The sequence below is a fragment of the Eubalaena glacialis genome, chromosome 3 (assembly GCF_028564815.1).
Source record: "Eubalaena glacialis isolate mEubGla1 chromosome 3, mEubGla1.1.hap2.+ XY, whole genome shotgun sequence".
Lineage (NCBI taxonomy): Eukaryota > Metazoa > Chordata > Mammalia > Artiodactyla > Balaenidae > Eubalaena > Eubalaena glacialis.
The window spans coordinates 51,490,565-51,512,342 of NC_083718.1; the positions used below are offsets into that span (position 1 = coordinate 51,490,565).

Sequence of the window (21,778 nt, forward strand, 5' to 3'; positions counted from 1 at the left end):
CTGTGGCCTGGGGGCCGTCAGCCGAGGGGGCTGACTGGGAAAGAGGGTTCACAGCCTTCGCCCACTAACCTCCCCTTTTGCCTGATGCTGGGCTGGAGTTCTCTCGTACTTCTTGACAGCTGGTGACTGAGTATCTCAGCATATACTTTGTTACTAACTCATCGCTCACCATGTGACACCCTGTGGGCACTTGTCTCTGGGCTTCGGTTTCTTCTTCCTTGAAAAGAGGGATTTGGAGGAAGTAGACCCAATGGTCTCATCCAGCCCTAAGATTAACAACTTAAAGTGCTTTATATTTATAACCTGCTTTAAAATGCACTCTTGGGGCTTCCCTGGTGGTGCAGTGGTTGATAGTCTGCCTGCCAATGCAGGGGACACGGGTTCGAGCCCTGGTCTGGGAAGATCCCACATGCCGCGGAGCAACTGGGCCCGTGAGCCGTAATTACTGAGCCTGCGCGTCTGGAGCCTGTGCTCCGCAACAAGAGAGGCCGCGATAGTGAGAAGGCCCGCGCACCGCGATGAAGAGTGACCCCCGCTTGCTGCAACTAGAGAAAGCCCTCGCACAGAAACGAAGACCCAACACAACCATAAATAAATAAATTTAAAAAAAAAATGCAAACCTTTAAAAAAAAAAAAGAAAAAAAATGCACTATTCATGGAATCCTCACGATTACAATTCCGCATTTACCTGTGAGGAGAATGAATGTTAGAGAAGGTAAATACCTTGTCTTAGAACACCCGCCTAGCAATTGGCCAAACACACATTTTCTTAATCACCAACTGGTAATATCTCCTGGGCCTGGACAAGGAGGACTTTTTACTTCTCTCTCACCTTGAGAGAGAAAGCACAGGCTTCTGGCTCCCTTGTTTCCCCCTTTTCTCACCTCTCCTTTCCAGGGTCTGGGCTGTGTTCACCCTTTTTGTCTTCTTTCTGTGGAGTTCTCCATGTTCTCCCTCAGCCTTCTCCATCTCTCTTTCTCTCCTCCACCCTCCCTTCCTTCTCCCTTCCTTCTCCCTTCCTTCTCCCTTCCTTCTCCATCCCCCTCTTACCCACCTCCCTCCCCCGCCCTCCCTTTCCTCCTGCATGCCAGCCTTTTTGGTAAATCCTTTTGGGTTCTGCTTTTATAAAGATGTTGCCCCACACTCCTGTGTAAGTCTGTGCGTCGGTGAGGGCAGGAAGATAGCTTCCAGGTGTGACCTGATGACCAGGGTGGTGTTTTCCAGTTGAATGCAATGGTCTCCAAACATCAGGTGAAAGATGGCCTTGCATTGGGATCACCAGTGGTGGGAGAGGGGGCTATGATTCAAAATGCAGATTCCTGGGCCCAACTCAGAGACTTTATTTAGTAGGGTCATACAAAACTTAGTACTCTGTATTTTAAAAAAGCTCTCCTGAGATGATTCTGATGTGTAGCAAGATGCATACTTTACTGTTGAGACCTGTGCCCATCAGACCCTGTCCCAGAGGGTAAGCCAGTGAGTGGCCAAGTGTCCACCATAGTACCAGGAGTGTTGCCTCAGGTGGAGGCCTTGCTTGCAGGTCACAGAACATCAGTTAGTGAGTTTGGCAGCTGCTCCTTCCCCATCCTAGTTGGATACCCCATCGGTGGTATGTCTGGCTGAACAGAAGGGAGCTCCTTGCTTCCACCACATTTGGGCAAGCTGAGTCTCCTGATTTGCATTTCATCTATTTTTGGCTACAAGTCCCTAAACCAGAGATATGCTTACCCCTTTCATCCTTTTAGATAACACTTCCCTCTCTCCTATAGTTGTCACCCTGGTTATTTACTGGAGAAGAGTAAGAGGAAAGCAATTTTCATTCAAGTCCCTCTAATAGAACATGAATTTCCTAATTACTTTAATTAGTTTCCAAATTAAATTAGTTTTCTAATTAAATACCAGGACATTCCCCCTGAGATCTCTGGGTTCTGACAGCTCCATATGTAGAATTTGGAAATGTCTCTGAGGCCATCTAGTCTACCTCTCACTAAAGAACCCTCATTGCCTATTGCTAAAAAACATTTTTTGAAGACCAGTGTTTTTGAAGATGAGCTCTGTGCTGCATCACCAAGCTCTTTGCTGGGATCACACTCTGCCTTTGGTTTACACCATGCGCTCTCAAAGGGGGCATTATGACCCCCAAGGAAGTAAAAATTTGCGATTTTAGATATTACAATGGTGTGTGGCTTTCCAAAGGGCCATAGGACATAAAACAGATAGACAGTATATTTCGTTATTAAATTTTCATGCAGTTGGGGAGGGGGACGTGATAAGGCATATGTTGAAAAGCTTCCTTAGGGAGGACAAAAATGAAAAAAGGGTTGAAAAACACTGGTTTACGCAAAAGGGGTCTATGTCTCTGGGAAGTTATAAGTATGCCAAGTCATCCACACCCTTTCATTCGGCCTCTTCTGTGTTTAATTGAGGAGAAAGGAGTCAAGATAAACTTTGAACACACATATGTTAGTCTCTCCAGCTGTTCTTTGGGAATGATCCAATTTGCCCTGACTTCAACAGCTGGGGTGAATTCTCCCTTCTAATTGCATAGCTCTGGTCATTTGTTCCACTCATTTGGTATTTCACTCTTAGCATTAGTGACCTTGCATCATTTGTATGTATCTGTTCTGTCTTTATAACTATATCATAAGCATTTTATGGTGGAGCTCATGTGTTTATGTGTCCATGTATTCATTCATCCATCAAACATCCACTGAGCACCTCCAGGCATAGGGCTAGATTCTAAAGAGACAAGACAGGACATGGTTTCCTACTTCAAAGACTTCCCAGTAAATAAAGAGTGGTGAAACAGGGTGACAAGTGTACCGATAGAGATGATTAGAAGTTGCATGGAGAGGTATCCTTCCCAGTTGAGAGGAGGCAGTGCTTGAGCTAAGCCTTGAAGGAAAGGCAGAGTTTCTCAGATAGAGAAAAAATGTGTAATAGGAAGCCCATTTCAGACCAAGCCGGAAGCTCCTGATATGCCTGGAGAGAATGGTACATGTGGGAAGGGACTGGAAATGAGGCCAGGGCAAAACACGAGGGGCCTTGAAGCTCATTCTAAGGACATAGATTTTATCCACAAGTCAAGGGGATGCCACTAGAGAATTCAGATTAGCCAGAGGATTGGAACCTGGTTAAGAGATATTGCAACAATGCAGGGTTGGTGATGCCTGAACAAGGGCGGTGGGTGGGGACGGAGTGGGAGGAACTGACCAGAAAAGTTACTTAGGAAGGAGAATCTAGAGAACTTGTTGATTAATGGGCTGTGAGGTTGAGTGAAAATTGGTACCACCACTTTGATGGGACATTTATCACTATCTATTAAAACTGAAAAAGGGAATACTAGTCTAGAACTCAGAAATGTCATTTATGGTTATCTACCTCAAAGAAGAATATTTTCTCAGAATTATTTGTTTTAAAAAAACAGATAGGCCAACATTTCCATCAATAAGGGACTGGATAAAGAATATGACATTAAAAGGAGTAAGCAGCACCTCTATATGACAAAATGGTTCTGTCTCCATCATGATACATGACTGAGTGAAAACAAATTCAGTTGCATTGTAGGATGACCCATAGAAGTGTTGATGTCCTAGAGAAAAACTCATTTTAGCATTTGGGATAGCCCCTTAGCAAACAGCTGTCTTCCCACCTTCTCACCCTAAAGTAGACTTGCTAGGCATCAAGTCTCACTCACCTACACAACACTTCTACTTAGTCTTCTTATTTCTTAAAAAAAAATTAATCTTGAGTAGATACAAAATAACATTTATAGAATGCAGGTAAACATTGGGATACAACACTCCTGTGCTCATTACCCACTGTAAGAACAGAAAAAACACTGCCATTATTTTCAATGTCCTGTGTATCCCTCTCAAATCTATCCTATCCTTTCCCTCTCAGAGATAACCATTTTTCCTGAATTTTGTTTTTAGTTCCACATATGTGTTCACATTTTTCAGTTGTGAATGTTTTTCTTTTATTTATTTATTTATTTATTTATTTATTTATTTATTTATTTATTTATTTATTTATTTATTTATTTATTTATTTATTTATTTATTTATTTATTTATTTATTTATTTATTTATTTATTTATTTATTTATTTATTTATTTATTTATTTATTTATTTATTTATTTATTTATTTATGGCTGTGTTGGGTCTTCGTTTCTGTGCGAGGGCTTTCTCTAGTTGCAGCAAGCGGGGGTCACTCTTCATCGCGGTGCGCGGGCCTTCTCACTATCGCGGCCTCTCTTGTTGCGGAGCACAGGCTCCAGACGCGCAGGCTCAGTAATTCTGGCTCACGGGCCCAGTTGCTCCGCGGCATGTGGGATCTTCCCAGACCAGGGCTCGAACCCGTGTCCCCTGCATTAGCAGGCAGATTCTCAACCACTGCGCCACCAGGGAAGCCCCAGTTGTGAATGTTTTTGAACTTTATGTATATAGAATCGTCCACAAAATTGTGTATATTTTGTTACATTGTTTTCTCATCCAAAATTACATTCTTGAGATTCCATGTTTGTCTTAGTCAGGGTTCTCCAGAGGAAAAAAAACCAATAGGAGATGATAGATAGATAGATAGATAGATAGATAGATAGATAGATAGATAGATAGATAGATAGATAGATAGATAGAGAGGATTTATTTTGAGGAAATGGCTCATACAATTATGGAGGCAGAGAAGTCCCACCATATGCTCTCTCCAAGGTGGAGACCCAGGAAAGCCGGTGATATAATTCCAATCTGAGTCTAAAGACCTGAGAACCAGGGGAGCGATTGATGTAGATCCCAGTGCAAGAGCAGAAGACCCATGTCCCAGCTCAGTAGACAGGCAGGAAAAAAAAGGGGCAAATTTCTCCCTCCTCTGTCTTTTGTTCTATTTAGGCCCTCAGCGGATTAGATGAGGTCCACCCACATTGGGGTGGGCCATCTACTTTACTAAATCCACCCATTCAAAGACTAATCTCACAGACACATCCAGAAATAATGTTTAATCTAGGCACCATATGCCCAGCCAAGTTGACACATAAAACTGTCACAATGTTGTTGTTGAATGTAGCTGTAATTTTCATTTTCACTCCCCTATGATATTTTATGAGTATTTGATAAGTGTATCTGTGCATTTAAATAGTGAAGGACATTTTGAGTATTTGTCTCTCTCTCTGTCAGTTTTAAACAGTGCTATTGTGGACATTCCTGAGAGTTGCTGTACAGTATATACAAGTAAGGATGTATATCTTCAACTTTACTATATAAACTCATATAATGCCAAATTCTTTTCCAAAGTGGTTGTATTAACTTACATTCCCCCTCACAATGTATTAATTATTCTATTTCTTTCACATCATCAGACTATTGTCAGGCTAATTTTTGTCAATCTGTTAGGTGTAAAATGATAGCTAGCAAGGAAATGGGGACCTCAGTCCTACAACTACAAGGAACCAAATTCTGCCACAACCATATCAGCTTCCAAGAGAACCCTGAGCTACAGAATGAAACACAGCCTGGCAGACACCTTGACTGCACTTTGTGAGACTCTGAGCAGAGGACCCAGAAAAGCTATGCCTGCATCCTGACCCACAGAAACTGAGAATAAATGTATGTTGTTTTAAGCCACCAGTTTATGTTAATTAGTTACACAATGACAAATACCCAGTACAAGATGGATCCATGGAGAAGGAAATATAACCCTAATATACCACTTGGTTCTATAGTGAACAGAAGAGCTGAGAGCTGTTTCCTTTGGTTTAAAAGAAATCTGGTGAAGGGCTTAGATTGGCTTAGCTGGGTCAGGTGTCCATCCCTTGGCTGATCTATGCCTAGGAAAGCAGAATTGAATAAAAGATGACAGCTCCCACTTGACCCAGATGGTTTGAGGGGACACTTCCCAGAAGAGGGAAGCTTTCTTTTTCTTTCTTTTTTTTTCTTTTCGGCCACGCCACATGGTGCGAACAGCTTGCGGGATCTTAGTTCCTGGCCAGGGATTGAATCAGCACCCTTGTCAGTGAAAGCACAGAGTACTAACCACTGGACCGCCAGGGAATTTCTGAGGGAAGCTTTCATAATCAAAACGACAATAATTTCTATCAGGACAATTCAATTAGAAAAGGCAATTAGAAAAGACAAAAACATATCTAAAAGGACATAATTTTTTTCATTATTTACATATAATATGATTCCATAAAATCATTTGAAAATTAGTAAGAACAGTATATAAATGCAACAAGATGATTAATATAAAGATCAATATAAAATTATAGTCTCATATCAGTAAAAATAATATAATAAAATGGAAGATCCATTCATAGTAGCAACAAAAGACAAATAAACCAATATGGAAATCTGTAGGATCAATATAAAACATAATTAATTAGAGACATTTCCTGTACTTGATTGTCATGAAGTGTAACATGACCATCACACTGTAAATAAATGCTTTTTTCATGAGAGAAAATATTTGATGTTTAATTCACATGAAGGTTACTAGCTGAATAGGATCTTCTTTGTTACCAGTACCTACATATTACTCAATGATTCTCAAAATTTAGTGTGCATAAGAAAATTCCCTGGGAATGTTTACTGAAGTGCTTATTGCAAGACACTACCCCAAGAGATTTCAAATCAGTACCTCTGAGTGGAACCTATTTGCCTGCATAAGTTGGAAAAACACTGAAACTCAAAGGAAGGAACCTCAGATGGAGGCATTTCAGTTCTATCTGGAGATGAGTGGAAGAGATGATCAGGAGTGAACATTTTTCTGGCCATCATCAAACAACATCAGAGTAATTGGGCTGTGTATGTTTATTTGTGGCTCTTAAGACTATTTATACCTGGAAGAGCACATTTGTACCTAGTATTTGTATGAGGTTATATGTGAGGAATCTTAAGGGATTTACCCTATATTGTGTGTTCTCCTTGCTGTCTCTGAGTACTTGCTTGTGTTCTGTGAATTTGGGAGGGAAGTAAGGAAGGTAGAAATGGGGACAAGGGGGAGGAGAGGCTATGGAGGGCCTATGGCATTGTCTCTGAGAAGGAGAGACGCTCAAGCATTGTGCTGGCGAATATGCTTATTTTTTCATCTGGCAATGGTTGGTTAGCTATCAATGAACCAGAGCAGAAGACCAGAACGGAAACCGTGACACCCACCCAAAAAAAAGTTTGGGTTTTCTCCAAAACCATTTTCCTTCTGTATGTGGATGCAACGAGCTGAATAGAGAATATAAGTAGACTTCACGAAGCCCCCTCCACACTCCAGAGCCTGACGTGGCCACTCCGGAGCCTCTTGCCTCTGCCAGTGCTCAGACCTACCTTCAGTCTCATGGGAGGCTTTGAGGGTCATCTGTACCCAGGACTGTCTCTCTTCCTCTATGGACTTTATCACGCACGACTCGTCTCCAGGGCCTTGATATGCAACTACCCCGTCCAGTATCTGCCACGCCGTCCCTGGAACAAAGGAAGATGGGCGAGGCTGCAGCAAATATACTATGTGGGACTGGCGAAGATATTGAGCTCCTTCATTTTAGTAGCCCAAGAACTGCATAACATTCAAGGGCAGTTTGTACTGATCAGCAAGATATATCACCAGAGAAACTTTTTGTACCACAAACAGTGGCAGCATCTCACTCTCTACACGACCTTCTTCCTGAGTGGGTGTGTAGATGTGGTGAGCCAGAACCTGCTGCCCCAGAGATCTCCTGCCCTGGAACAAGGTGCCCAAGCCCTGGGCATGTTTCTGATTCTGCCCCTGATGGTGTCTCACTTGCAGGACTCAGAAGGAGTGGAGCTGCAGTGTCACGTCCTGCTCATCCAGGCCTTGTTCCTGCTGCTGCTGGTGGTGATCGCAGAGCTGTGGGCTCCCAACGTGCGGCAGCTCTGGGTGATGAAGGCCTTTTTATATATGATTACAGGCTCTTGGCTGATCCAGATAGGCTTTATGCTGTACAAACCAATCTCTGGCCATAAATGGATGGATGATGACAAAAATGATATTTTATTTGTCACCATCTTCTTCTGCTGGCATGTGGCTTCCCTTGCCATTTTGATGATCTGGATCTACGGCTTTTCCTTTTTGTGGTATTGTTACATTTGCTGATGCCTGAACCAGGTGAGCCCGGAAGGGTTCCTCTCACCTGCACGTTCTGGAACAACTGGAGGAGAAGTTGTGGGACGAGGAACTGTCAGAGAGGGAGACCAAGTGTCTTTCCTTCAGAGGTGCCACCGAGGCAGCTCACTCCGCTGGGAGGGGCATACAGCTCTCTCCTCTATTGGCTTCTTTCAGTCTCGTTTGCTAAGCAGTGAGCAGAGAAAAGGCAAATGAACCCAGGAGGCATGTTACTAGGACCTTCACTTTCAACTCCCCAAGTATTTCCCCCATCTCCCCTCAACTCGCCTCAGCTCCAGCCAAAGCAATCTGCTTGCCCTGCTCCTCTCTGCATTCCTTACCCGCCACCCCAACCCAGTAGAAAGTGAAAATAAATGTTCTATATCCTGCCTTTGGGTTTTTATAAATATCCCTCACCCACCACATAGAATACTTACCACTAGTCACTGACATTTAGTAATTATAATGATTTACAGTCTTTCGTGCAGCATAATAATTTACCCATCATAATAACCACCTCCTCATCCATTTTCTTTCTGGATCACTTCAATGCTCATACTAAATCTGAACTGTTATTTTGACCATCTAGAACTCATAGAACTGTTATTGAGGTCTTTCTTTTGATTACTTTATGGTTTATCAAACAGAAAGTCAGATACCTTTATTTTTTCAGCTTTGTTGAGGTGTACTTAATATATAAAAAATTGGACATAAGTTATACATTTTGATGAGTTTGGGCATAAATATGTTGTGATACCATCACCACAATCCTTAAAGGCAATTTCCTCTTCAGGGTCTAGAAGAACAGAGCGGCAACCTGCACATAGGGAGGGCTCAAAAGTGTTTGTCTGCTTCCAGAATTTCTCCAGCCCCTTCTCGCCAAGTGTAGTGTCTGTCAGATTCTTCTACCTGGGTAGATCAACCATTGCTGTGTACACACCTCAACGAATTTCCAAATAAGACTCACCTGCACCCAATCTTTTCTGGTTCTCATATAAAATAAAATCCAATGGCTTAGGGCTGAGTCAAGATGGCAGACTAGGAGGACACGGAGTTTGCCCCTTCTGACATCTAAGGCATCTACCAGGCACTGGTGGGGGACCACTGACACTTAAGGGGACAGGAGGAAACCCCAAGCCACCCGGTAGGATGTTTAGGGGAGGGAGTGGGGAGGAGAAATGGAGGTGGGATGGGACCGGTGCCCCTGAGGGGTGACTGGGGGATGGGAGGGTTTCCCACACCCGGAGAGGCCCACCCACGGTGAGGTTGTCAAGAGGGATGGGGAGAGATCCTCGGGAGATCGGAGGATTGGAAGGGAACACGGCCAGCATTTCCCCTGTCCACTTGGGCCCCAGGGAGCCTGCTGAGGTCCCAGGCCTGATCCTCTGCCCTCCGAGGCCCCTTCTGGCTGCATGGGTCCTGAGGGGTGGGATGGTAGGAGGCGAGGAGGGAAAGTAGAGGCTGGATGGGACCAGTGCCCCTGAGGGGTGGCTGGGCGAGGAGAGGGGTTCCCATGCTCAGGAGGGACCCACCCACAGTGAGAGGATCAGTGGGGATGGGGAGTGACCCTCAGGAGATCGGAAGATCAGAAGGGAATGCGGCCAGTGTTTCTTCTGCCCAATTGGGCTGCAGGGAGCCTGCTGAGGTCCCAGGCCTAATCCTCCACCCTCCAAGGCTCCTTCTAGCCATGCTGAGCCTAAGCTCCACACCCACACCCCCACCCAGGACTTTACCTCCAAACTCTGCGCTCCGAGGCCCCCTCCTGCCGTGCTGCCTTTTCCAGCTGCAGGGGTCCTCAGTCTAGACCCTGCCCATGCCTAAACCCCACCCCCACCTAGGCCCCGCCCCCAAAGCCTTTTCCAGCTGAGTGGGTCCAGAGCTTAGGCTTCACCTCTGCCCTCCACCATGCCCCACCTAACCCCCATCCATGCCTAAGGTCCCCCCACCGCCCCCCCCCACCCCTAGCCAAGGCCTTTTCCAGCCCTTCTTTTGTTTTTTTGAGGTTCTGGTTCTGTTTTACCTTGTTCTGGTTTCATTTATATTTTTATTTTTTCTAATACATTTTTTATTTTTCTAATTTCATTTTATTATTTATTCTTTGTTATTGTACTGCTCCTTTTTGTTTTTTTTTCTTTTGCCATGCTGGGTGGCTTGCGGGATCTTGGTTCCCAGTCTGGGGGTTGAACCTGAGCTCCTGTGCTGGTTGCACCGAGTCCGAACTGCTGGATTAACAGAGAACCTCAGACCACAGGGAATATTAATTGGAGTGAGGTCTTCCAGAGGTCCTCATCTTGGCATCAAGACCTGGTTCTACCCAACTGCCTGCAATCTCCAGTGCTGGACACCTGAAGCCAAACAACCAGTAAGACAGGAACACTTCCCACCCATCAAAAAAAAAAAAAAAAAAATGAGAAGACAAAAAATATGTTACAGATGAAGGAGCAAGGTAAAAACCTGTAAGACCAAATAAATGAAGAGAAAATAGGCAATCTACCTGAAAAATAATTCAGAGGAATGATAGTAAAGATGATCCAAAATCTCAGAAATAGAATGGAGCATGGATAGAGAAAATATAAGAAATGTTTAACAAAGACCTAGAAGAACTAAAGAACAAACAAATAGTGATGAAAAAAAAATAACTGAAATGAAAAATACACTAGAAGGAATCAATAGCAGAATAACTGAGGCAGAAGAGCAAATAAGTGAGCTGGAAGATAGAATCATGGAAATAACTGCCCAGGAGCAGAACACAGAAAAAAGAAAGAAAAGAACTGAGAATAGATTCAGAGACCTCTAGGGCAACATGAAATGCACCAATATCCCAATTATAGGGGTCCCAGAAGAAGAAGAGAAAGAGACAGTGTCTGAGAAAATATTTGAAGAGATTATAGTCGAAAACGTCCCTAACATGGGAAAGGAAATAGTCACCCAAGCCCAGGAAGTGCAGAGAGTCCAATACAGGATAAACCTAAGCAGAAACACACCAAGACACATATTAATCAAACTACCAGAATTAAATTCAAACAAAAAATATTAAAAGCAGGAAGGGAAAACCAACAAATAACATACAAGTGAATCCCCATAAGGTTATCAGCTGATTTTTCAGCAGAAACTCTCCAGACCAGAAGGCAGTGACAGGATATATTTAAAGTGATGAATGGCAAAAACGTACCACCAAGAATGCTCTACCCAGTAAGTCTCTCATTCAGATATGATGGAGAAATCAAAAGCTTTAGAGAAGCAAAAGCTAAGAGAATTCAGCACCACCAAACCAGTTTTACAACAAATGCTAAAGGAACTTCAAGAGAAGAAAAAGAACTACAAAACAAACCCCAAACAATTAAGAAAATGTAATAGGAACATACATATCGATAATCACCTTGAATGTAAATGGATTAAATGCTCCAACCAAAAGACACAGACTGGCTGAATGAATACAATAACAAGACTTGTATATATGCTGTCTACAAGAGACCCACTTCAGACCTAGGGACACATACAGAATGAAAGTGAGGGGATGGAAAAATATATTCCATGCAAATGGAAATCACAAGAAAGCTGGAGTAGCAAGAGTCATATCAGATAAAATAGACTTTAAAATAAAGACTGTTACAAGAGATAAGGAAAGACACTATATAATGATCAAAGGATCAATCCAAGAAGAAAACATAACAATTATAAATATTTATGTTCCCAACATAGGAGCACCTCAGTACATAAGGCAAATGCTAATAGCCATAAAAGGGGAAATTGTTAGTAACAAAATAATAGTGGGGGACTTTAACACCCCACTTACACCAATGGACACATCATCCAGACAGAAAATAAATAAGGAAACACAAGCTCTAAATGACACTATAGACCAGATAGATTTAACTGATATTTATAGGACATCCACCTGAAAGTGGAATAATACACTTTCTTTTCAAGTGCACGTGGAATATTCTCCAGGATAGATCACATCTTGTCACAAATCAAGCCTGAGAAAATTTAAGAAAATTGAAATCATATCAAGCATCTTTTCTGACAACAATGCTATGAGATTAGAAATGAGTTACAGAAAAAATACTGTAAAAAACACAAACACATGGAGGCTAAACAGTGTGCTGCTAAATAACCAAGGCATCACTGAAGAAATCAAAGAGGAAATTTAAAAATACCTAGAAACAAATGACAACAAAAATGCGATCACCCAAAACGTATGGGACACAGCAAAAGCAGTTCTAAGAGGGAAGTTTATAGCAATTCAATCTCACCTCAAGAAACAAGAAAAATCTCAAATAAACAATCTAACCTTTCACCTAAAGCAACTAGAAAGAGAACAAAGAAAAGCCAAAGTTAGTAGAGGGAAAGAAATCATAAAGATCAGAGCAGAAATAAATGAAATAGAAAAAGAAGAAAACAATAGCAAAGATCAATAAAGCTAAAAGTTGGTTCTTTGAGAAGATAAACAAAATTGATAAACCTTTAGCCAGACTCATCAACAAAAAAAGGGAGAGTCCTCAAATCAATAAAATTAGAAATGAAAAAGGAGAAGTTACAACAGACACCACAGAAATACAAAGCATCCTAAGAGACTACTACAAGCAACTTCCTTGTTCAGTCTTGGTACAACTTTCCAAGACTGAACCAGGAAGAATTAGAAAATATAAACACACAAATCACAAGTAAGGAAATTGAAACTGTAATTAAAACTCTTCCAACAAACAAAAGTCCAGGATCAGATGGCTTCACAGGCAAATTCTATCAAACATTTAGAGAAGAGCTAACACCCATCATTCTCAAACTCTTCCAAAAATTTGCAGAGGGAGGAACACAATCCCAAACTCGTTCTATGAGGCCACCATCACCCTGATAGCAAAACCAGACAAAGATATCACAAAAAAAGAAAATTACAGACCAATACCACTGATGAACATAGACAGAGCAATCCTCAACAAAATAGTAGCAAAGAGAATCCAACAACACATTAAAAGGATCACATACCATGATCAAGTGAGATTTATCCCAGGGATGCAAGCATTCTACAATATACACAATCAATCAATGTGCTACATCATATTAACAAATTAAAGGATAAAAGCCATGTGATCATGTCAATAAATGCAGAATAGCTTTTGACAAAATTTAACACCAATTTATGATAAAAACTCTCCAGAAAGTGGGCATAGAGGGAAACTACCTCAACATAATAAAGGCCATAAATGACAAACCCACAGCAAACATCATTCTCAATGGTGAAAAACTGAAAGCATTTCCTCTAAGATCAGGAAAAGACAAGGATATCCACTCTTGCCACTATTATTCGACATAGTTCTTCAAGTCCTAGCCATGGCAATCAGAGAAGAAAAAGAAATAAAAGTAATACAAGTTGGAAAAGAAAAAGTAAAACTGTCACTGCTTGCAGATGACATGACACTATACATAGAAAATCCTAACGATGCCACCAGAAAACTACTAGAACTAATCAATGAATCTGGTAAATTTGCAGGATACAACATTAATGCACAGAAATCTCTTGCATTCCTATACACTAACATTGAAAGATCAGAAAGAAAAATTAAGGAAACAATCCCATTTACCATTGCAACAAAAAGAATAAAACACCTAGGAATAAGTCTACCTAAGGAGGCAAAAGACCTGTATTCAGAAAACTATAAAACACTGATGAAAGAAATCAAAGATGACACAAACAGATGGAGAGGTATACCATGTTCCTGGATTGGAAGAATCAATATTGTGAAAATGACTAAACTACCCAAAGCAATTTACATGTTCAATGCAATCCATATCAAATTACCACTGGCATTTTTCACAGAATTAGAATAAAAAATTTTACAATTTGTATGGAAAGAAAAAAGACCCCAAATAGCCAAAGCAATCTTGAGAAAGAAAAATGGAGCCGAAGGAATCAGGCTCCCTGACTTCAGACTATTCTAGAAACCTACAGTAATCAAGACAGTATGGTACTGGCACAAAAATAGAAATATAGATCAATGGTACAGGATAGAAAGCCTAGAGATAAACCCATGCACCTATGGTCACCTAATCTATGACAAAGGAGGCAAGAATATACCATGGAGAAAAGACAGGCCCTTCGATAAGTGGTGCTGGGAAAACTGGATAGCGACATGTAAAAGAATGAAATTAGAACACTCCCTAACACCATACACAAAAATAAAGTCAAAATGGATTAAAGACCTAAATGTAAGACCAGACACTGTAAAACTCTTAGAAGAAAACATAGGAAAAGCACTCTGACATAAATGACAGCAAGATCTTTTATGACCCACTTCCTAGAGTAACGGAAATAAAAACAAAAATAAGCAAATGGGACCTAATGAAACTTAAAAGCTTTTGCACAGCAAAGGAAACCATAAACAAGATGAAAAGACAACCCTCAGAATGGAAGAAAAGATTTGCAAATGAAGCAATGGAGAAAGGATTAATCTCCAAAATATACAAACAGCTCATGCAGCTCAATATCAAAAAACAACCCAATCCAAAAATGGGTGGAAGACCTAAATAGACATTTCACCAAAGAAGACATACAGATGGCCAAGAGGCACATGAAAAGATGCTCAACATCACTAATCATTAGAGAAATGCAAATCAAAACCACAATGAGGTATCACCTCACACCAGTCAGGATGGCCATCATCAAACAATAAATGCTGGAGAGGGTGTGGAGAAGAGGGAACCCTCTTGCACTGTTGGTGGGAATGTAAATTGATACAGCCACTGTGGAGAACAGCATGGAGGTTGCTTAAAAAACTAAAAATAGAACTACCATATGACCCAAAATCCCACTACTGGGCATATACCCTGAGAAAACCATAATTCAAAAAGTCACATGCACCCCAATGTTCATTGAAGCACTATTTACAATACCCGGGTCATGGAAGCAACTCAAATGCCCATCGATAGACAAATGGATAAAGAAGATGTGGTCCATATATACAATGGACTATTACTCAGCCATAAAAGGGAAGGAAATTGGGTCATTTGTAGAGATGTGGATGGACACTGTCTTACAGAGTGAAGTAAGTCAGAAAGAGAAAAACATATATCGTATATTAATGCATATATGTGGAATCTAGAAAAATGGTAGAGATGAACCTATTTGCAGGGCAGAAATAGAAATGCAGACGTAGCAAATGGACGTGTGGACACAGGGTAGGGGAAGGAGAGGGTGGGATGAATTGGGAGATTAGGTTTGACATAAATACACTACCATGTGTAAAATAGATAGCTAGTGGGAACATGCTGTATAGCACAGGGAGCTCAGCTTAGTGCTCTGTGATGACATAGCTGGGTGGGATGGGAGGGGAAGGAGGTCCAAAAGGGAATATATATATATAGATAGATAGATAGATAGATAGATACATAGATACATAGATATATATCTATATATATCTATATCTATATCTATATCTATATAGCTGATATATTTCATTGTACAGCAGAAACTAACACAACATTGTAAAGCAATTATACTCCAATAAAAAAATCCAATGGCTTGTTTATTCTGCATATTTTTCTTTTTAATCCTCACTACTATTCTATGAGGTAGACTTATAGATGATAACCTAAAACTCAAAAGTCTTAACAAAGTGGCTTAATGTACGTAGACATTTAGCCATGTCACATAATGCTATAGCTGCGAGTCAAAGGGAATGGAATTCTGTGCAGGTAAAGTACTGGGGACTTGCAAAGAATGTCTTTATGCCACCCGTTCTGCTTTTCTCCCTGCTGTCCCCAGGATGTGGAGAATCTAAGCTTCCCTACTTGCGGTCACGGCTAAAATATTTATGCTTAGAACAGAGTGAGGCTGGGACAAGGATTCTAGAGAGCCATTATCCTTTTAGTTTCCCCCTTATTTCTAGTTCCTAGGAAAACAAGATGTAACCCTTTTCCTTTGGTTCTGGCTCTATTGTTCCTTGTTAATTTTCTTGTTCAAAAGTTAAGGTGTAGCAGGGGTAAATTGTTGTCTGGCTGTTAAGAGCCTCTACTCTCTGGTTTTGGGGACCTGTGAGCATTCTGATGATTGCAAAGGAGAGAGGTACTTCCCAGTGTTATTTACAGGGGGCTCAGCAGTGTCTCAGGATGCAGGCTGACATGCATGTGCTCAACGTCCAGTGTGTGAGCAGCGGGCAGCTCTCCATGGGAGGCTTACACCTTGCACCACTGGGATGATCAGGTAATGATGCTGTCCACAGGACATGAGCCATGGTCCCCGGGGTGGAAATAAAATATTCCCCAGACATTAGTTCAGCTTCTGTGCTTCTCCTTGCTCCTGGTGACCGTGGAGCTCTGCACTTTCCATTGGAGGTTCTACTCTGTTCCTGGTTGTCACCTCTGGGTCCCATCCCCTGTTTCTTACCCACAACCTTGGGTATCTTTTCAGGCCTTGCCCAGCCTTGCAGCTCCTCCTCCCCGTGGCCTCGTTCGAACTCCTCTAGTGCCTTGAGTTTGAGGTGGCAGGGAGTCTGGTTTTCCTCTATATTCGTTCCTAGTGATTTGAAAAAACTCTGTTTTCTACTTCATTCAGGCCTCCTCTTCTTCATATTAAAAGCATATTTTCGATTTTTTTAACCTAAAAATTGACTTTTTTTTTTTGGTATTACAATCTGACCTCATCTTGAGGCAATGTCTTTCACTATAGGGAGAAAAGTTATATACAAGGGCAGAAAAGAAAAGCCAAATTATTACTATTTTAAGGTATTTTCTCTCTACAAAGGTAAAAGTTGAAGAGATACCTAAGCCACTTTTTGACAGATCTGTCTTGCTTCTGAATACTTTTGAGATCAGATACTGATGAGCTCATCTCTTGTAGTAAATTAATGCCTCAAAATATTATTATGTCTCACAATGTGTACCTTTGAGGTAAAATAATAAATAGTAGCAGGGACTTTCAAAGCCACAAAGGATTATTACTGAGGCCTGATATCATGGTGGAATGGGCAGGGCTGCTGTTTGGGTGATAAGGAATTTTCTGCATTCCTCATATCACAGTAGTATGAGCGCTCTGACTGTAATCCTAATGACGCTGGAATGTAAAATCAACTGAAGAGAAATCTGGGAAAAAAAGAAAACTAAAACACCCAAACAGAATTCTGGAGACAAAGGTGTAATCTTTACCACCATCCACCAGAGGGCACCATCTTTGCATGAGCTAGGAAAGGGCCCTTGCTCTCCATTTGTGCTGAGGTATCAATTATAAAAGAAATGAGGGAAGGATGAAGAGGAAGGTAGAAAAATACATAAGCAAGTGTTTTCTAAGCATCTAGTAAGCATAATGAAGGTCTGTTTGTTTCCTATTAAACTTAGATGTGTGGACATGAATAAGCATAAAATTCAACTGATAGATATAGAGTATATATGTATAGATCTATATACATAGATACATAGACAGATATATAGATATATAGATAGATACATAGATACAGATAGCTGTATATACATAAATATATAGATATATATGTTTGTGTGTCTCAAAAACACAGCAGTGTCAAAACGCTTGAGCTAAAATGGCCGTTTTTTAGCAACTCTATCAAAGTCATCAAAATGCTCATTTAGCTCATCACATAGGCATACAGTAAATAGTTGGTGAATGAGTAAATAAAGCATCTAGTACAGGTGTAACATGGATGAAATGTCAATTTAATTCTGATCTGGGTTTTGAGGGATAAGCAGGAGTTTGTTAGAGGAGTTCAGGGCAGGCACTCTGAGGTCATACGTTCCTGTACTCATAAGCCCAGCAGTGCAGTTCCAGTGATGGGATTTCATGGCCCAATGGTACCAGAGAAAACTCTTGAGCTCCTGCCCCCTAGGAAGGGTGGCTAAGGAAGAGCCACACAAATTGTTTTATGGAAAGCTTGTTAATTTGCATTTCATGTGAAAGGTAGAAGATTATTAGTGGGCTCTTCCAATGGAGCACGGTGCCAACAACGAAATGCTTGCAACTGCTTGTGTTATAATCAATATTCAATATATTATGGTACATATTTATAAACTAATTGTTAAGCTTTTAAACTTGGCATATAGAATTACTTTTAAATGTAATTTTATTTTAAATTGCTTTCACTTTTTCCTCATTTTTCAGTAAAATCATACATTTGATAAATCAAATTTTCCTAAACAGATACCACTTCCATATTTTGTTAACTAAAATTCCTTAGGCATTTCATATTATGAGCTGAAAATATGATTTTAAAAAATGCTTTACATACCTAACAAGGCAGATTTACAAACCTAACAAAGAAGTTTCTCCTAAGAACTTAAAAAGGCTCTTGTAAATTTAATGTCAGATTTTAAAATGCAAAACAAAATTTAAGCATTTTATTGTATAAGAAACAACATACACAAAATAGCACACATTTTTTTAAAGTACAATATATTTGCATGTGTGTCTTTATGTTTTGTGTGTTCCAAAATGATTTTGTAGCCTACCATGTTTCTTCAATCATCAATTACCTCATTCATTAATCAGTGTAACACACACACACGCACACATCTTAAGACAATTCAGGGTGAAGCTCTGAATAATTTCATTATCACATTTTATTCCTTAGATTATCAGTTCCTTTGGAAAAGAGAGGTCATAACCTGGGCAAAGGAAATTCTTTTCGTTCTCTTCCTAGAAGAGTGGCCTATACAGCACTGTTATATACCTACATTCCTTAAGACACTGTGCTTTTAGACTTGTTTTCAATGAAGCTATGTGAAACCAGCCTCTCCTCCTAATCACTGCCCCACTAGCTTCCTCGCAGCTCAAAGAGGCTGACTACTGGAGCTATTAGCAACCAAATGGAGTGTTGTCACCCCAATAATAGCAAGGACTAAAAGCCAAAAACGCTAGCTAGAGGTTTGAATTACATGATGGTTAGATCCCTGACCTTTCAAGACCTTCTAGTTCCCAAAGTGAAAGGGTCCCAGATGTCTCCTGAACTTGTGTGATGATAAGAATCACCTGGGGTGCTTGGTAAACATATACATTACCAGGTCCCTGCTCTGACAACTCTAGCTTAGAAGAGCCTGGGTGAGGCTCAAGGGTTTTGTATATTTTACAAGTGCCCCAGATGATTATTATTATATATATAAATATATTTATATATAATAATATATATATTGTTATTTAAAATATATTGTTATTTAAAAAAATTATACCTAACTTCACATCTCAGCTCTACCACTTACCAGTTGTGTGTTGGAGCAGATCCAGTGTGCAATGATTTCCCAAAGCTCTGGGCATCTCTGTGACTCCAGTGCACACTTACCCTGGAAATGGCAGCAGATCTCTTTGGCAAAAGTTAGGAAGAGACTCCCAGGAAATACTTGCAAAAATATTGCAAGGTTCTTCCTAAGGGGCAAAATACTTTCTTTTCATTTAAGAGCTTCTAGGTCTGACTCAGGACTGAAAATTGGATGACGGGCCTGGAATGCTACATGACGGCTCATTTTTGGTTCATATTCATATTAATTCATTCACTCAAATATTTATTGAGCACTTCCACGTGACAGAAACTGCTCTAGATGTTTGGGATGCATCATTTAAAAAAAGAGTACAAAATTCCTGCCACCATGTAGTTTATGTTCTCAAGTAGAATCTTAGTGAGCTGCCATACATTTTTTCCAAGGGACCCTATGATCAATAGCCACCACAAAGAAACTGTGGGTTGGATCATTCTGATATCCATACACCATAGCTGCTATTATGATATCCACATATACTTTGTCTTTGGTGGTTAGCACCACCTCCCATTGCAATCAAAGGCAATTTTCAACTACAGCATCTTCTTTCAGCCTTTGTGGACATCTCCACTGTGCCACTACTGCTGGCACCATCACCAATGAGCCTTTGCTGTAATAAGCACCACCATGCATAATCTCTCATTGAGAGATTTCTTTTACCTTTTTTTACTTTTTAAAATTATTTTACTTTTACTTTTACTTTTTAAAATTATTATAATTATTATTGTTTATTGGAGTATAACTGCTTTGAGTCACCCCTTGAAGAGGAAGAGTTCTGGATGGAGGATCTGACTGCTGAGTCTAGGACAGGTGCCCGTGTCCTTGCGGCCAGGACAGGAGAGGGAACGTCTGGCCCCTCTGGCAGGAGACAGTCCCTCCAAGACTCACACAATTTTTCATCCCAAGTAAGAAGGATGGTCAGAGACTGAGTGACCAAAACAAAGGTACACAAAACGCTAATAAATGCACTTGCCCCTGACCCACTCAGTGCTCAGGATCCTCTTTGGGCTAATGTACAGGTATCCTTGGACAGTGTAAGGAGGGATCTAAATGTGGCAAATCATACCCAGACCCGGGACTACCCAAAATCATTTGCCTCTCCTTCAAGTGAACAAGAACTTAGTCTTCAAACCCATTTGAAGGCAATAAAAAATGAGTAACAAAAGTTAATTTCCACATTAAAATCTTCTGAACACTTGTCTTACAACAAGCTGTTCTCTGTGAGTAAACTCATGCTGAGTTCCAAATTTCCAACTTGCAACAAATGTTTTAGACCTTGCTGGAAATTACTTCTGCCTCCTTTCTCATCGGTTATTATTGTTCTTCATCTCTAATAAGACTCTTTGTATGTGGATAAAAAGTTTTCTGCTCTTTTCTTTGAGCTGCTCATGACCCCAGAAGTAGGCCTGGCCCAGTTTACAATAGAAAACCATTATACCATGCTGAGAAAAATTAAAATGAAAGAATTATAACTTCTTTTCCGTATTGCCTCTTGCTTGCCTCTACTTTTCTGGAGTGATTGGTCTAGATGAATGAGGGATTGATCAGCATTAGGACATTTCTGGTCAAAATTGGTCACAGAAAATCTGCAGTTCTTTTGTATGCTATGATTTGATGAAAATATTAAATGACTTTGTCTCAGTCTTATGGTAAAATTCTTAGATATGTGGGGTACCTTTTACTAAGTGGCTCCTTTCCATATAGATATTGTTTATGTCTTCCTTTATAACATCTGTGGGAAAGTCTAATTAAACATATAAGGATACACACAAGAAGTGGCAGGAGAAATTATACAGAAAAATACATCATCGTGAGAAAGTCCAAGAGAGTTATTTCTAAGCCCATTAAAATATGTTTTTCATGTGAAAGGGAGGTTTCATTTACTGGCACATTTGAAATAACATGGGCTCTTGAATCAAATAGGCAGAGTCCAATCTCAGTGTTGCACTTACTATCTTTCATTGAAAAGGAGGTGATGATAATCCCTATTTTGCATGGCTGAGAACTGAATGACAATCAAGTATAAACACCTAGTCTAATTCTTCCTCGTGGAAGGCATTCAGCTAATGTTTATTCAATCTTTTTTTCAAAGCCAGTGGATAGTAACCCACAGCCAACCAGAGGAAATTATTTGGGAAGTAAGAGAAGGGGTGGAAAACAGCATGGATATTAGGTTGAATTTTCCAGCTTCTCTGAGAGACAAGTCAAGTCATTAAACATTCACTGTGTACCTGGTAAATTTCTAGAAGGATATTGGATCCAAAAAACACATGAGAAATGAATGAACAGATTCCTACTCCCTCGAAGCATAAAATCAAGTTAAAAAGACAGAACTTAAACTCAGGATCTAGAATTAGACAACAATTATAAGAAACTGTCGAACCACACCAAATAGTATGGACTAAAGCCCTAAGTATGGGAA

At 40.4% G+C, this 21,778-nt stretch overlaps 1 protein-coding gene across 1 annotated transcript; it reads left to right on the forward strand.

Moving 5' to 3' along the window:
- Positions 1–7,320: 7,320 nt before the first annotated feature.
- Positions 7,321–8,094, forward strand: LOC133087929 (transmembrane epididymal protein 1-like). The gene has a single exon (XM_061185646.1). It carries the CDS (start codon positions 7,321–7,323, stop codon positions 8,092–8,094), a length of 774 nt encoding a protein of 257 aa, XP_061041629.1.
- The last annotated feature ends 13,684 nt before the right edge of the window (positions 8,095–21,778 follow it).